Genomic DNA, 17897 nt, shown 5'->3' on the forward strand with positions numbered 1-17897 from the left:
ACCCGGCTAATTTTTGTATTTTAAGTAGAGACAGGGCTTCACCATGTTGGCCAGGCTAGTCTTGAACTCCTGACCTCAAGTGATCTGCCCGCCTCAGCCTCCCCAAGTGCTGGGATTACAGGCGTGAGCCACAGCGCCCGGCCTAAAGCAGGAATTCTTGGTTGGGGGGGACATGAATGAACTTCAGAAGATCTATGAATCCCTGAAATTACATACAAAATTGTGTACATGTACATGCATATAAGAGCATTTTTATGGGGAGAAGGTTTACAGCTTTCATCAAAAAACCAAAAAGTGGCTCTTGAGCCACTTGCTCGAGCCCCCTCCCACTCTGTGGAGTGTACTTTTGTTTCAATAAATTTGTGCTGGCCAGGTGTGGTGGCTCACGCCTGTAATCCCAGCAATTTGGGAGATCAAGGCGGGCGGATCACAAGGTCAGGAGATCGAGACCATCCTGGCCAACATGGTGAAATCCCCGTCTCTACTAAAAATACAAAAATTAGCTGGGTGTGGTGGCGTGTGACTGTAATCCCAGCTACTCGGGAGGCTGAGGCAGGAGAATCACTTAAACCTGGGAGTCAGAGGTTGCAGTGAGCCAAGATCACGCCACTGCACTTCAGCCTGGTAACAGAGCCAGGCTCTGTCTCTAAATAAATAAATAAATAAATAATAAATCTGTGCTTTCATTGCTTCAGAAAAAAATGTGTTGGTGACCACCTCCCCCAAAAAAGTAAAAAATCATCCTCCTGGGAACAATACAGCAGGACCTTGGTAACAAATCCTTCCTGAAATGTGACCAAATGCAGTGAAGGACAAAGTCTATGACTTTAGACTGTTGCTAGACCTGCATTACTAAATTCACAGGGTAGTCATGATCTCAGATTCAGGATCTCAGAGAGAAAAGGCTAGAAGTGATTATTAATTTGCAACTACTATTATGATTCCATTCTCTTACTGATTAGGGCCACCCACTACACAGCAGCTTGCCAGCTGGTTGGAAGACTCACCTATCTCCATTTCTATGAAAGCTGCTTCATCTGGTAGCGCCCGAGGAATCACTCCAGGGTCACTGAAGCTGGTCCTCAACAGTGTAGCCATGGAGAATAGGAAGAGCATGGCAGCAAATACAGGGATGGCAGGAGACAGCTGAACAGCCAGGTAGCGGCACCTGAAGAAAGCAGGCAATTCAGCATTTAATGATACCTACCCTATATTGATCTCCAATTGTTACCAGTATGTCAATCTGGCCCCCACAACAGAATCAGCAGCACCTCAAGGGCAGGGACCATGTTTCTTCTCTTGAATTACCCCAAACCCCTAACATATGGCTTTACCCATAGTAGGAGCTCAACAAATAATTGACTGCTGCCACCTATAACATACAGAAGACACGCTTGAGGACACTCTCTTACCCCCAAGTCCAGTCTATCCTATCAACCCACTGGGAGCTACATTTCCTCTACCTCAGGAAAGGTTCACACCTGCTAAGAATAGGGAAGCAACTGAACCTGGATTTCTAAGCAACACAGGTTGATCTCACTCTGGGAATGTCCAGGGCTTCTCATAACCACTGATCTGGCATTCAAGCTGAGCTTGATGAAGAGGGAGAAAAGATGAGGACCAACCAGAAAGCAGGTTCACAGTGTCAGACAGAGAGTATCTCAGCATGCTTCAAGACCAGTGAAAACCTTCAGGGCTGTTGACTGACTCTGCAGCATCCATTCCTCTGGTCTCCTCAATTAGCTCAGCTAATAAGTGACTAACGACCATCAGCAAGAAAATAAGAAAATCGTTTATCCTTAGTACCCCTTCCCAACATCATGTTCACTCCCCTCTTTCCTCATAATGCATCTGGCAAGCTATTTCTCTTCCTCTCTGAATATCCCAACTCTACTCATCTTTCAGGTGCCAGAGACATCAATATCATTGTCATCATTGCAACTATAATTTATTGAGGGCTCTCCATAAGACAGGCACTGCACTAAGCTCTTCATCTACATTATCCCATCCAATTCTCACACTAAATCTATGAAATAGATCCTACTATACCCATTTGATAGATGAAGAATCTGAGACTTAGAGAATTCTTACCTCCTCCAAAAGGCTTATGCTAAGCTGCACTAATCTCTCTCTTCTCTACTCCCTGTGGTCCTCACTTCCAGAGCCTTGCATTATTTCCTAGCTATTTCTCAGTATGTTGATGGCATCTCCCTCAACTGGACTTCCTAAGAGCAAGGACCTAGTCTTATTGGACTGGGAATGCTCGGGTTTGAATTCTGGCTCTACCAGCTCCTAGTTGGGTGACTTAGTTAACTTCAGTCTCCTTATCGATAAAATGAGGATAATAACAGTGCTTGATGCGGTCATTGTGTGGATCAAACGCACTAGTATAAATAAAGTGCTTAGAACTGCACTTGACACACAGTAAATACTAAACACTAAGTAAAATGTTAGCTATTAACATTATCACCATGATTCTGTATCTCCCAGAGCTTTAATACAAATAAGGGAACAAAGAAGCTATCAATAAATACTTGTTGATCTGAACTGAATTTCAAACAAAATAAATAGGAATATGTGAGGAGAGTTATCGCTGACCTATTTTTATCCTCCTCCTCCTGAGGCACATTTCTCCTTGAAAACAGAGTTTTCACTTGGAGGCAGACTATAAGTGGATGAGCAAGGAGCAGAGAGAGAGCAGAGAAAGTAAGCTAAGAAAAACGCTTACCTCATCAGCATGGGGAGTAAGCAAGCTACTGGCCATTCAAAGCAAACGTTTAACCCCTGGTTATATATTCTCTGCAGTTTCAGAACAACCCCCATGAGGTCTTCCCCTAGCTCCCTGCCACACACACAACTTCATGGGGGGACACAAGCCAAGTTTTATATTAGACTAAGCAGTTTTTGATGAAGGTGAACATATGTACTGAACCTGAAGGATGATTTTCGTGACTTTTGTGTTTGCTTGCTTGCTTATTTTTAACAAAATCCTTCATCTTAAGTTGCTTTTTTAATGATTTACTTCCTTCTCCTAAAAGCCAAGGGTTGGGGGAAAACTGGAGAACTGAAGGATCTGGCAGCTGAGTTCAGGGTAATTAAGGTTCTTACATATCACTAGCTTGTGGATTACCCTATTTTCCACTACTCCTTTTCACTGGTACAGATTAACCAAAAAGGGAATTCAGAAGCAAAAATCACCTCCACTTATCAGGAACCCAAAGGATGCAGGAAAAGCATGAGGCTTCATTTCATGAACAAGCCAAGTGAAATTACCACACTAACAGCAAATAGGAATCTTCCTGGCCACTGCCCATCACTAAGATCATTCTTGAAAACAAAGAAGTAATGTCTCCAGGACGCAAACTGCCCTGGATGTATAGTCTCCAATGAAAAGCCTTAAAAAATCAGATGTATCTGATTGGCCACCAAAGAGAGCTTAATTTTTTTATTAAAGGGAAAACATACAGAGTGAGTAGAGCAACAGCAAAAAATTCTAAATTAATGCTGCCCCGCTGCACAGAAGGACCCGAGCTTAACTAAGTCCAGTTCCAACACCTGCTTGTAGGCCAGACAAAGGACAACTTAGATTTGAATTACGCTATGCCATCAAGGATAAAGGTCTCTGTAATCTCCACACAGAGCATCTTCTGCACCTGCTAAAACAATCCACTCTGTATGTCAACAAGTACACAACAGGCCTATTGTATTGTTCTCCTCCAGAGATGAGGCTATTGGCAGCCAGTCGTCTCTAGTGAGTGGGTGTGGCTGGGAAGCCAGATGTGGGACTAGCAGGCCTTTCTACTCTGAGTAAGGGGAAACTTCGAGCGCCAGCCACTAAGACTATTGTGAACTACAACCCATAGTGTTTGTCTTCAAAAGTTATGATAAAAAATACCCCCACCGGGGGTATTGGGAAGGGAGGATTGGGAAGATGTTTGTCAAAGGACATAAAATTTCAGTAAGGAAGAATAAGTTCATGAGATCTATTGCCCAACATGCGGACTATGGTTAATAACACTATATTGTATACCAGAAAATTGCTAGGAGAGTAGATTTTAAGCGTTCTCACCATTAAAAAAATAAGTATGTAAGGTAATACATATGTTAATTAGCTTGATTTAACTATTCCAAATGTATACATGTATCAAAACATCATATTGTATACCAGATACATATATATCTTTGTATATATATCTTTATATATATATATAAAAATATTTGTCAATTTAAAAAATACTTCAAAAATATCACCCTAGACTAATCCCATAATTGCTATAAGCTGGAAGTCTGTCTCTGACAAGAATAAGCTACGTGAAAGTTTGGTGGTAATTCCCAATATAGACCTCCAAAGTCAGGAGTATCCTCAAACATCACTAATTTGTCTTAGATAAAGATTAGATCAGCCAGGCGCAGTCGCTCACACCTGTAATCCCAGCACTTTGGGAGGCCAAGGCAGGTGGATCATCTGAGGTCAGGAGTTCAAGACCATCCTGGCCAACATGGCAAAACCCCGTCTCTACTAAAAACACAAAAATAAGGCCGGGTGCAGTGGCTCACGCCTGTAATCCCAGCACTTTGGGAGGCTGAGGTGGGTGGATCACAAGGTCAGGAGATCAAGACCATCCTGGCTAACACAGTGAAACCCCGTCTCTACTAAAAATACAAAAAATTAGCCAGGCGTGGTGGTGGGTGCCTGTAGTCCCAGCTACTTGGGAGGCTGAGGCAGGAGAATGGTGTGAACCCGGGAGGTGGAGCTTGCAGTGAGCGGAGATTGTGCCACTGCACTCCAGCCTGGGTGACAGTGCAAGACTCCGTCTCAAAAATAAATAAATAAATAAATAAATAAATAAATAAATAAATAAGCCGGACGTGGTGGCATGCACCTGTAATCCCAGCTTACTCGGGAAGCTGAGACAGGAGAATCACTTGAACCCATGAGGCGGAGGTTGCAGTGAGCTGAGATTGCACCACTGCACTCCAGCCTGGTGACAGAGCAAGACTCCACCTCAAAAAAAAAAAAAAAAAAAAAGACTAGATCAGATCCGTCATCCACAAATATAAGCTAATTGTTTTTGAAACTCCCTATATCACTCCATGGAATAATAATATCCATATACTTCTTAAAACAGAACTCTCCTGTATTCAAAGTACCAAGAGGCCTTTCTCCTTCCTGGGGATTAGAGTTCCTTTTCTCCCTTGTGAATTTTATAAATGCAACCATGTCCCAACTAAGTCTTCATTTCTGCCACCTGAAGAGACATCATCATTTTAAACCATCCTCTACTGACTTCTTGACTGTCCTCAGGCTACCATAGCTGGACTAGACAACTGGACTCCCACATGTCCCCTCAGGCGGCACAGTGGTACTGACCAGCAGTAACCATCAGTGCCAGGCTGGGCTCATGTGTCGTGTCCCATCCCCCATCCCTAGCATGCTAGTTCACTGGAGGGATGATGATAATGACACAGACTTCAATTCACATGAAAACACTCAGAAGAGATTCATGAGTAGAATGGGTAAGAATCTAGACAGAGAGCTATGCCTTACGGATTGACAGCTTGGATTGGTGTTCTGTACAATACACTGCTTCTAAGTCTCCCTAACAGCTTTCTTGCTATGTTTTTTGGTTTGTTTGTTCTTTTATCAATGTAATCAGTCAGCCAACAAGTACTTGTTGGTCTAACAAATGAAGAACAAGGGAAATAGGAGTTAATTTTGTTGGGGAAAACGTAACTGAAATATGAAACAGCTAAAGAATAAGATGACCGATAATCAAGTGTTAGAATGGTGACTCAGCCTCTAAGGGCTGTAAGTGGTCAGGGAAGAGCTCTGTAGGGGAGCTGCTGGCTGCTTGAAACTGCTCCAGTAGCAGCTGGTAAGTATGGCTTTAAGGAAGAAGGCCCAAGGATCAGAGCCCCATGATACTCTTTGGTCACACATGGGAGAAATAAGCCTTTGCTATAATACCTCCCTGATATGGATGGCCATCTGTCCTCTTACTACCTACCTGCTACTGACTGAATGTCTGTATCCCTGCAAAATTCATATGTTGAAATCTTAACATCCAATGTGATGGATTTTGGAGGTGGGGCCTTTGGGGGGTGATTAGGTCACCTAAGGCTCCACCCTCATGAATGGGATTAGCATCCTTATAAAAGAAATCCTGGCAAGCTCCCTTGCCCCTTTGGCAAGGGAGAGAAGACAGCCATCTATGAACCAGAAAGCAGGCCTTCATCAGTCACCAAACCTGCAGGCATCTTGATCTTGTACTTGCCAGCCTCCAGAACTATGAGACACAAATTTCTGTTGTTTATAAGCCACCCAGTCAATGGTGGTTTCTTACAGCAGCCAGAACAGACTAAGACACTACCTCTAGAACACAATAAACATGTAGAACCACCCATAAGACTGTTTCAAGATTCTTCTGATGACCCTCAGAGTCTGCTGAGAGGGGAAGTTTCCCTTAACACTAAAAACATAATTTACAATCAGCCTCCAGATTTACTTCTATGTGAAGGTCAGAGAAAAATGCACAACCCTCTTTTGCTCCAGTAGCAATAAAGAAAATTAACCAAACAGGGACACTTTCAATTCTGAAGTGAGAAGCCATCCTCTCATCAAAATCTCTATCCAGGTAAACCCGCTCAGTAGTTTCCAAATTTCAGTTATAATAACAAAGTTCAAATTTCAGTTACAATATACCCCTGCTCGAGAACTTAGAACCATTCACTGCTGCCTATTATATTATGCCCCAAACTCCACAGGTCAGTATTCCAAGGCTCTCCATTAACTGGCCTTATCTAATCATCATCATAGGGGCCCTGTCTTCCCCACTCCATTCCAGAAACATCCCACTAATTAATCACCCTGAATTAGCTAGCTTCTTGCTACTGCAAATAGCCTAAGGTACCTCCTTTGTTCTTAAGCACAATACTAGCACCAGCATCTCTGAGGAGAAAGATTTAGGAGTCTCTTCTTTCCCTCAATAACATCTCAACTGATGTCAGCATGTTGGGGAACATCCCTGTTCTCTGGGCTTGCTTTTCCCAAAACAGAGGATCACTATATTTAATTAAGACTCATCCTCAAAAGATGGGAGAGGCATTCAGTGGAGACTGACAATGTGAAACTCATTACCACAGAAGGAAATAGAGGCTGAAAATGTAGAGAAATTCTGAATGACAGAACCATAAAGAATTATTAAAGGAGCCAGGCATGGTGGCTTACACCTGTAATCCCAGCACTTTGGGAGGCCAAGGCTGTTGGATCACTTGAGCTCAGGAGTTCAAGACCAGCCTGGGCAAGATGGTGAGATCCTGTCTCTACAAAAAATACAAAACTTAGTCAGGCATAGTGGCTCACTCCTGTAGTCCCAGATACTTGGGAGGCTGAGGTGGGAGGACTGTTTAAGCCCAGGAGGCAGAGGATGCAGTGAGCCAAGATCACACCACTGCACTCCAGCCTAGGCAAGAGAGGGAGACCCTATCTCAAAAAAAAAAAAAAAGAGGAAAAAAAAAGAATTATTAAAAGAAAGCAAACTGCCGCCAGGTGCAGTAGCTCACGCCTGTAATCCCAGCACTTTGGGAGGCAGAGGCGGGCGGATCACCTGAGGTCAGGAGTTCGAGACCAGCCTGGCCAACACGGAGAAACCCTGTCTCTACTAAAAAATACAAAATTAGCAAGGCGTGGTGGCGCATGCCTGTAATCCCAGCTACTCAGGAGGCTGAGGCAGGAGAATCGCTTGAACCCGGGAGGCGGAGGTTGCAGTGAGCCGAGATTGTGCCATTGCACTCCAGCCTGGGCAACAAGAATGAAACTCCGTCTCAAAGAAAAAAAAGAAAAAGAAAGCAAACTGTTCAGGAGATACAACCCAAGGAACTCTTGGGAAGAACTCTCTCTCAAGGAACATACTTCATCAGGAAGTTAAGTTTAGCTAAGTACTGTAACAGATTGATACCAAAGAGGCAACTATGCCTTTCTAAAACTCATTTGGTTAGTCAAGTCACAGACAGAATCCGAAGCTAGATAAAGCCAAGACTGACCTCCATAGAGTCATTCCCCAGAGAATGCACTCTTGGTTACAGAGCACAATATAGTCACTTTTTCCTCTTCCCAATCTCACATAAGGATGCTCTTCAGGAACCTGGACCTTGTCACTGTGGGCACTAACATTCTGGTATGTCAAAGTTTGGCTTTGGTCTACATAGTCTTGTGTCTCCTCAAACCTAGTAAGTTCATATTATCAGGTCTGCTTTTTCTATTTCACCTGTCTGCCAGACACACCTCCTCTTTCTTTTTTTTATTTTATTTATTTATTTATTTATTTATTTATTTAGATGGAGTTTTGTTCTTGTTTTGTTGCCCAGGCTGGAGTGCAATGGCACAATCTCGGCTCACTGCAACCTCCGCCTCCCAAGTTCAAGTGATTCTCCTGCCTCAGCCTCCCAAGTAGCTGGGAATACAGGTGTGCACCACCAAGCCCAGCTGACTTTTTGTACTTTTAGTAGAGACAGGGTTTCACCATGTTGGCCCGGCTGGTCTCGAACTCCTGACCTCAAGTGATCCACCTGCCTCAGCATCCTAAAGTGCTGGGATTACAGGCATGAGCCACTGCGCCCAGCCCACACTGCCCCTTTCATCAGGATAAGTCACTAAGTAACAATGTACAGAGCACACATTGCTTGATTTTTCTCCAAGCCATCCTCATCTTGGCAGCAGGGACCAGGAGTGGCCACAGCAGTGATGATCCCTCGTTAACTCACAAAGCTCCTGATAGGCTTCCCTGTTCCTGCAAGGCTACCAGAAATGCCATGCTGCAATACCATCAGTTCTCTGCAAAGATGCCTTCATTTTCTAGGAGCATAAGCTTGGGAGACCCAAAGAGCCTAGATACCACTGGGTAACACACACACTAGCTCGCAAGAATCTGGAATATGCTGGCCTAGTATTTGGTACTATGTACACTTTACTAAAGCATGTGTGTTTGAATATCTTCAGGATTCCATAGCCAAAGGGTAACAATGAACAATGGGATAAAATGTCGAAATTAGAAGAAAAAGCCCTGAGTCAGTATAGAGACGTTGGCTGGTCAACTCATCTTGATAAAGGAACCTCACTTCTGTGGGCCTGGTTTCCTCACCCCACACAAGGATGGAGATAGTCTCCAAAGCCCTTTCCAGATCTACCATTCTATGATTCTGTGGGTCAAGATTGTTAAATTTTAAGTACATCTAGAATGTTTTAATTCAGCAACACTTATTGGCCATCTACTCTATGTAAGGCATGGTAGAGAGCACTGTGGGGGCTACACAGCCATTGAACATAGTCTCTGACCTTGAAAGAGACTAGCTGCGGGGGACAACAACAGTGAGAAGTGTAATCACCACATAGCTCCAAACTATAAGAAATGTCATGTGATTATCTGTTGAATGAGCGGTGTGTACAATTAGCCCAATGAATGCAGAAATTACTGGAAAGTTTTCATGAAGAAAGACTCAAGAAAGAATTTGAAAGAGGGGTAGAATTTGGATAGGCTAGAAAAGTATTGTTTGTATTGATTACTATTGATTACTAAGCAGTGTTACAAAGCTGTTTTCAGTTCATCCAATTCAATGACTCTTCTGCCAATATATACATCAAAAGCTCTAATGGGGACCAATCTGACAGAACCTGGTCTGACAGTGCCTTGGTAAGATTTCCTTCATATGCAGAGGACACAGTGAGACCATAAGCACTGATTATAGCAGCAAACTGCTTCTGCTTCAGGGGTCAAGAGTCTCATAGTCATTCTTGCCACAAGAGAAGTCTGAGGACCTTGACGCCACTAGTGGCCAGGTCAGAAAGCTAAAAGAGAAAGCTGGAAGCCAATTCCAGGAGACAGTGCACTTGTTCCTTTCTCCAGGATCACACTTTATCAGGAAGTTGAATTTGACTGAATACCACGATAGCCTTTCAGTAGCTGGATGTCTCCTAGGTTGTCAGTGGCATTCTGCTACAGTGTCCTAACACTTCAGGCCAAGCTGGTAGCTATGTGTTCATCGCACAAGCTGGATAGAGCTTAAGCAGAAAGAACTGAAAATTGTTCATGTGCTCAAAGCTGAAACTGGCAATACACACTCACATTTCTTAAATACCTCACCCTAAGAATTAATTAGAAAATCCTTTTTCTTTAAGCATTATACCATTTTTCACTCTGCTTTTAAACTTAAATACGTTTACCATGAATACAATTATATTTAAATATAGCAACCTACTGGTAATCTATAATCTCCTTTTGTGTGTATTTGAGTCTTCCAGACAGACACAGAGTTATACAGAATTTCAGGTTCTTGGAGTTGCAAGAGGCTTAGTGAATATTTGGCCAAATTTCTACTCGGTGACAGCGGCCCTGAGAGAGACCCCCCGGCTTCTTCAGAAACACCTCTAACAGGCCGGGCACAGTGGCTCATGCCTGTAATCCCAGCACTTGGGGAGGCTGAGGCAGGTGGATAACTTGAGGTCAGGAGTTCGAGACAAGCCTGGACAACATGGTGAAACCCTGTCTCTACTGAAAACACAAAAATTATTTGTATTTGGCAGATGTCTGTAATCCCAGCTACTCGGGAGGCTGAGACAGGAGAAGTGCTTGAACCTGGGAGGCAGAGGTTGCAAAAGCAGAGATCATGCCACTGCACTCCACCCTGGGTGATGGGGCAAGGCCCTGTCTCAAAAAATAAATAAAAAATAAAAAATAATTAAAAAAAAAAAGAAACACTCTAACAATACAGAGCTAACTGGCCCCAGGATGGACAACTTTTTTTTGTTTTATGTATTCAATCTACTATGTGTCCACTGAAAATTACAGGTCACTCATTTGAAAAGTCTTCTAGAAGGTATGTAAAGGCATAATCCAAAAATAAAAGGACATCTGCCAGCACTGCTAACATTATGCGTTTTTCATTAAGGGGCACCCACATGCCTGACCAGACTTCTCAAGCCATCTGGCTGGCCCAGAGCTGTGCTGCAGGCAGCTATAAATCAACTCACACTTGTTCCTAAGCACCTGCTGCAAGCAGGACCCTGCTACTAAAATGCAGCTCCAGATGTGCCTCAAGATTTGGACTATCTTCCCACAAGGCAAAAATACAGCAGCCAGAGGATGTGGAGTCTCTACTCCTAGACAATGTAAGAATGAAAATAGATCACCATTTGTCTATTCAGACACCCTCACCTGCCTGAAGGCAGGGGGCTAGATCAACTGATTTCCTGAGGCCTCACTAAGTTCTTTTTTTTTTTTTTTTTTTTTTAAGACAGAGTCTCACTCTGTCATCCAGGCTAAGATCTCAGCTCACTGCAACCTCCGCCTCCCAGGTGCAAGGGATTCTCCTGCCTCAGCCTTCCGAGTAGCTGGGACTACAGGCGCACAACATCCACACGGGGCTAATTTTTGTATTTTTAGTAGAGACGGGGGTTTCACCACGTTGGCCAGGCTGGTCTCGAACTCCTGACCTCAAGTGATCTGCCTGCCTCGGCCTCCCCAAGTGCTGGGATTACAGGCATGAGCCACTGCGCTAAGTCCTAATACTAACAAAGCAGCCCACATTCTGCTCCCCAAACCCTGCCCCCACTATGTGGTGGACAGGAAATTATAGATGCCAAAGAAAAAGGCCGACCAGAAGGAGATTTCATTCCTCAGAGGCATGCTGGTGTACCTTGTACAACCTGTCACTGGCTAGGCGCAAGGCAGCCACCACCTAAAGTGTCTATGTGTCTGTATATGACAGACACACACACACATACACAAGCACACACATGCACACATGTACAAAGTATTCATCACCAGGGTCCTCTCCTCTGTGGTCACATTTCCACCTTCCCCCTCCACTCCTCTGCTAACACATTTACTTCCTTCTCCCCTCTTCTTCCCACTACTCCCTCCTCCAGCCCTATCTTCAAAAATATTTAGTCTTTCACACAGACAGCTGGTACTCAAGTAAGTTTTACAAATAACCTCACCCTTCAAAATGCAAGAAATAACCTGGGGCGGGGGGAAGTCATCATGGTAGAAAACTCAACCTGCCTCTGTCAAATGGTAACTTGGCTAATTAGAAGCTTCATCCCACCAGCGGTTTTCTTCAGAGGCCTGCAGGGGCCTCAGTGGAACAGATTCCAGTCAGATTCTTCTGCTGGCTCCCAGATACAAAAGGGGACAAATGGCAATACCTCCAAATTTCAAGTACCCCTGGCCAGTCAAACCAGAGGTTTCCTGGGCCCAGAACTACCAACTAACTCAAAGCCTGGGAACAAGGCTCATCTCTGTTTGGAATAGTTGTAATAAAAATTTAACCTGGAGGTGGGGGTGGGGACAAAAAGAGAAAAAGAGAGGAAGAATGATAAAGAACAGATGTCAGCTTTGCACTTCCAAGAAGAAGCAGGGCAGGAATGAGGCAAGGAATACTTGGAGAGAAGGGTGAGGAGAAGGAAAAACAATTTTTAATGCTAGGGGCTTATGCCTGCCTGACTACACATGCTCACTGGTACCACACACAAGCACGTGCGTGCACATATGCACACACACACACTCATTCAGGAAACTCAAACTGGAAAGCAAATAAGAAGCCTTCAGCAACCTGCCTGACTTCGCTAAACACTTCACAAAGTCAGCAGTAGCGGCGGCAGCAGCAAAAGGACCTTTAACAAAGAGTTCCTCTGACCTTACTTTCCCAGCCCCGTTATAAACTGGATCCCCCTCCCCCTGCTGTTACTCAAGCCAGCTGCAACCACCCAAAAGTCTGGCAAAGCAGCCCAAAAATCACTCTGGGTGCACTGGGAAAGCCTGAAGCCCTCACAGAAGGACAAAAATGAGCCCCAAGGGACCAGAGCTCATTTTACTTCCCCAGTAGGCTGGCCAAGGTGCCCCCTCCTACCTCCCATGGCCACACCCCAGCATAAGCCCTCCATTTCCAGGTCACCCATGTACATACACCATAGCATGCTCACCTCAGGTGTGGCTTACAGTCCACACACACACCTCTTGGCTCTCAAAGGCCTCCTCACAGTAATCCCAAAACAATTAGCAATGCTCCCATCCCTAGAGTGTAGAGCATTCTCAGCACACCCAGGAGACACGCCACAGTGCCCTAGAATCCAGCCGGCCACCTCCCCTAGAGACGAGACCTACACAGACTTCAAACAGTGGCTCGAGTACGAGGTATTACACCACAGAAAAAAAATCACTCCAAGGCTGGTACCAGACATACACAGAATATAGAGCTGTTTACGTTGAGTGATTTTGAGGGAAAGAGCAACTCACTTCTAATAAGCACGTATGTGCCACGCACACAACTAGTATGTGGTCCAGCTGAGGCTGGAACTAATCTGTAGGTTCCCAACTCAGTTGGCTTTTCACTGTACCAGCTAGCTGAGAGCTGAGCCTTAAGGAAACAGGACCCAGAATAACAAAATAGGTGAGGATTGCTGAGTAATGTAACAATGAGGGGTGCCCTCAGGTTTGTGTGCAGGGGAGGCCATATGTCATTTAGCTTCTAAGGAGACCACTAAAAGGGAGAGGTGAGTAATTAAGACAAACTTTCTTATTTCCCAAGTCTATCAAGGACAGCCCCAAATCAGTACTACAAAATTGGTATCAAAGGTATTGGTCTCTTTAGGAAGTACATACTCTGTGATGACCACGAAGCAATGAATTCAGCTGGCATCTCTACAGACATCGCTCAAGAGGACGTTAAAGTCATCCAAGGACCAGCCCCAAACTCCCCAGAAAGCAGGTTCTTCCCCTGGACCCAAAGTAACCATAATCAGGTAACTCTACTCAACCGAAACTCACTCAAAGGCGAAGAAGAGTGTACATGTCCCCAGGATGAGGAAAAGGGTCAGGTAGAAAATGCCCTTTTGCCGGGCCATCATGACGCGGCCATCACAGCAAAAGGTGTTCCTGCCTGGGAGTTTCTCCCATTTCCGTGTCACCTTCTTTCTCACCACCATCACAGACATGATTGGAATTCCTGCTCCAAAATGGGTTTTGCGATTACACGAGAGAAGAAACAGAGGCTGAGCCCAGCTTTGAAATCACGTTGCCTGCTATTCCTGCCGCTGGGTCAAACATCATCAAAAGTCCAATTGCTAGCCCTAAGAAAAAGCAGAAAAAGAAAAAAAAATGAGGCAATAATAAGAAAATACAGTTCAACCCTCCTTTCCCAGAGACAGAAAGTTGAAAACTGACTGAAGGGGTGGGGACGGGGAAGTGGGAAAAGTTTATTTCCAATTCGTGTTTGTTCTCTAAAAGAAGGTATGATAAAAGGTTCTTAAAAAAGGAAAGGGGCCAGTATTTCTTCTTAAATAAGCCTCTATGCTTCCAATCTAATGCTGATGATCTGATCATCACAGAACCTTGGAACTAGAGAGGATTTTATAGGTGATCGTGCCAATTATTAATACTTTGTTTTGTAAATGAGTAAACTGAGGACCAGAGAGAAGAAATAACTTATCCAGGACCACACAGCAGCAATGCTGATACTGCTAACTTCCAGTCAAGGGCACGTTCCACTATGCCACAATGTTCTTTCAACATCATTAAAAGGACTCTAAAAATAATAGTAGAGTTTCTGTCCTTATAAAACCTCCCTCCCTTCCTCCACTTCACCTTCTTTCTTCAATTAGCCACTCGAATATGAATCACAGCAGGGAACAAGTCACCCTCTGGCAGGGCCAGGAGGTTCTGGACGCTCTGTGCACATACGTGCATTGTATTTACACAAAACAGATTTCCCCTCATCAAACCCTCTGCAACTTCCTGAGTCCGGGAAATGAAACAATCTGGCTGGTCTAGCCTAACATTTGTGAGAATCTTAATGAAACCACATCAGAGACCTGTAGGTGAAAGGCTGACTTAAGCAGGAGAGATTCTGGAATGGTTGGTGACTGCTGATGGCTGGTTGGGGGGTGGGGAATGGCAGCAGCTAAGAAAAGTCACAAGGGCGCTTTCTGGGACATGTCCTAAGTACCATCTCTACTCAGCATCCTGAATTCCCAGGCCCAGAGTTTCTCAGCCTCTGCTACCCTTCTCCTCCGCTCAGGTGTGGTGTTGTGGCCTCTATTTACCGACACCACATGCCCCACGCTGGCAGGACTGAGGCGGAAGCCTGCAGCCCGACGGACGGAGGGAGAAACAGCCAACTCGAGATCATTCCTGGGCTGGAGAGGGCAAAGGTCCAAAAACAGCCTAGGAGCGGAGCAGGGAAACGAGAAGGTAGAAGGTTCGGGGAAGGGGAGGGGGGCCCAGAGGTGCAGAGAACCCGTCCTTTGTGTAAAACTAACCTGGAAGACAATCTCCTCCCGATAAACCGGCCCAGCAGGAGAAGGGAGACCAGGAAGGGGGAGCTGGCCTGGAAGAACAAAGATCAAAATCCGTCGGGAAGCAGCGACCGGCTCCCCAGCGGGGGGCCGGAGGCCGGGGCCGAGCCGCGGGCGCGGCCTCTCGAGGCCCGCCCTGACTCCGCCACGCCGCGGACCACCGCCCCAGGCAGGTTGGGACGCGCGCCACATCCACACGCACACGCAGCCACACGCTCGTACACACTCACACACGCCCCGCCACGTGTAGTCACCCCGGGCCAGGGGCTCGGCGGCTGCCGAGCTGAGAAGGGCGGTGCCGACGTCCCCGCCTCCAGGCGCCGCGGAAGGGGAGGCAGCCCACCCTGCAGCCGAGCCCGGGAGACCCCCGCCCCCACCCCTCGTTACCTGAACCACGGAGACCCAACTCGGCCGGCAGCTGACGGCAGGAAACGGACCGTCCCAGGGAATCACGTCGGCAGCCAAAGGTGGCAGCGACTTCTCCTCCCCGGGCCGGGAGGCTGTCTCCTCCTGACAAGGGGCCCCAGTGGTCGGGGCCCTAAACCAGCTGTGGCAACCGCCCACCACTGGCCAAATGGAACGCTCCTCACGTCACCAGGTCGCTCCAGTAGTTGCTCGCCCTCTATTGGCCGATCGGCCTCGGCGCCTCCGCCCCGGCCGCCCCTATCCCGAACTGCCATTGGTTTTGCCTAACGCCACTCGACGATGCCTCCGCCCACTCCTCCACCCATCTCCCTGCTGCATGCCCACCTGCCAAGCCACTGCCAGCCTCTCTTTGGGGTCTGAGCGCCAGTATGTGAAGTGTTGCCTTCTATTAATATAGTTACGCAGAGACGGAGGTTAAGGGTAGTGCCGATGGGACAGCAAAGGGTGGAACCAGGCTACACACGCGCGCGCGCGCACACACACACGCGCGCGCGCGCGCGCACACACACACAGTGAGATGCTGAAGCAACACTAGCTCACAGATCCGGGTGCTCACCCCAAACTAGGTCTGCCATGGGCCTCTCCAGCCCTGCTTGCATTTTAAAATCAACCGCAACTTGAGATTTTACTCTTTATCGGCATAAAAACAAGTCCTCTGCCTCCCAAGTCTCATTCAGTAGCCAGGGACCCCATATCTGTCCCAGTCACCCTAGCCTACATCTCTAAGTCTTTCAAATCAAAACACACAAACAAGCATAAAAAGCATGTTGTAAAGGATAAATGTCCCCAAGAACGTATTATCATTTTGCGGCACCTAAAACAACTAATTGACATTAATGGAGTTAAAGAAACTCCACTGAGGACATAAATTCTTCCAGGTAGGTAATGAAGTAAAGATTGCCAAAAAGGTTGTAAATTTTTATTCGGTTTGGAAAGCTTGTGATAATTAAGGGGAGAATCCAAGGCAGAATTCCCACCCACCAACCAGATTGATTCTTTCCTTCTGCCACCCAGCTCTGCATTACTGCCACCATGAGCCACTGCTACTGATCCGAGTGAGTTGCATGCATTAAAAGTTTGAGATTGGGCTGGGCGCGGTGGCTCACGCCTGTAATCCCAGCACTTTGGGAGGCCGAGGCAGGTGGATCACCTGAGGTCAGGAGTTCAAGACCAGCCTGGCCAACATGGCAAAACCCGTCTCTACTAGAAAGACAAAAGTTAGCGGGGAGTGGTGGGACTCGCCTGTAGTCCCAGCTACCAAGGAGGCTGAGGCAGGAGGATCGCTTGAACCCAGGAGGTGAAGGTTGCAGTGAGCCAAGATCATGCCACTGCACTCCAGCCTGGGCGACAGAGACCCTGTCTTAAAAAAAAAAAAAAAAAAAAAAAGTTTGAGATTGAAGGGGGAAACAATTGAGAACCACAGTATTATACTATAGGGTGACTTTAAAAGACACTAGGTCTGTTTTCACCAGTATGGCTCCTGCCTTCCAAATATAAGAGGAAATATGAGAAAAGGTTAAAGGTGGCATCTCCTTTCCAAGTGTAAGAGGAGATAAGAGAAAAGGTTGAAGATTGGAGGAGAATGCCTACATTACCAGCCTAGGTTTTCCTAAGCGTGATAAAAATTTCAAAGTTTTAGAGATTTGGTATTTGGAATTAGTACAGAAGAGACTGCCAAAGCTCTTCCTAAGGCAGTTGTATGGTAGTTGAAGGACCACATACATGGTCAAGAACTATTTTTCCTTTACAGTATATGTGTCCCACACAATATGAAATAAAAAGCTACATAATAATTACATTTGACACTTTCATGGCACCCTTCAAAATTCTTAAAGGATTTAAAAAACACTAGGTAATTCTGAGATGTGTTGTAATTAACTTGCAAAGGAAGGTTTGTCTTTATAAAGCTTCCATTGTTCCTTAGCACTCATGCTGATGATGATCATCAGTTTATTCCTCATGAAGTGTACGATCAGTATCATTGCCTCCAATTCTCCCACTTTGAATTCTGGAGGGTGCTGGTATTGCACACACTTGGTATGGGAGGGAGAAGAACTTCCCTAAACCTCATCAGCCCTGTGGATTTCCAAGCCTATGTATATCAGATGCCCTTAGGAATAGT

At 45.7% G+C, this 17897-nt stretch overlaps 1 protein-coding gene across 2 annotated transcripts in view; it reads right to left on the minus strand.

Moving 5' to 3' along the window:
- ZDHHC9 (zinc finger DHHC-type palmitoyltransferase 9) overlaps nt 1-15976 on the minus strand; it is a 38663-nt gene extending 22687 nt beyond the window's left edge. Inside the window, exons 1-4 of one of the 2 annotated variants that reach the window (XM_003818930.5) lie at nt 15737-15976; nt 15314-15381; nt 13824-14125; nt 1008-1168 (exon numbers count right to left, since the gene is read on the minus strand). In XM_003818930.5, the coding sequence (XP_003818978.1) occupies nt 1008-1168; nt 13824-13990 (328 nt within the window). In that variant the 5' untranslated portion in view covers nt 13991-14125; nt 15314-15381; nt 15737-15976. The remainder of the gene's footprint in view (nt 1-1007; nt 1169-13823; nt 14126-15313; nt 15382-15736) is intronic. The other variant, XM_008972346.4, reaches the window with a different exon arrangement.
- Nucleotides 15977-17897: the final 1921 nt, after the last annotated feature.

This window comes from Pan paniscus, chromosome X (genome assembly GCF_029289425.2).
Source record: "Pan paniscus chromosome X, NHGRI_mPanPan1-v2.0_pri, whole genome shotgun sequence".
Lineage (NCBI taxonomy): Eukaryota > Metazoa > Chordata > Mammalia > Primates > Hominidae > Pan > Pan paniscus.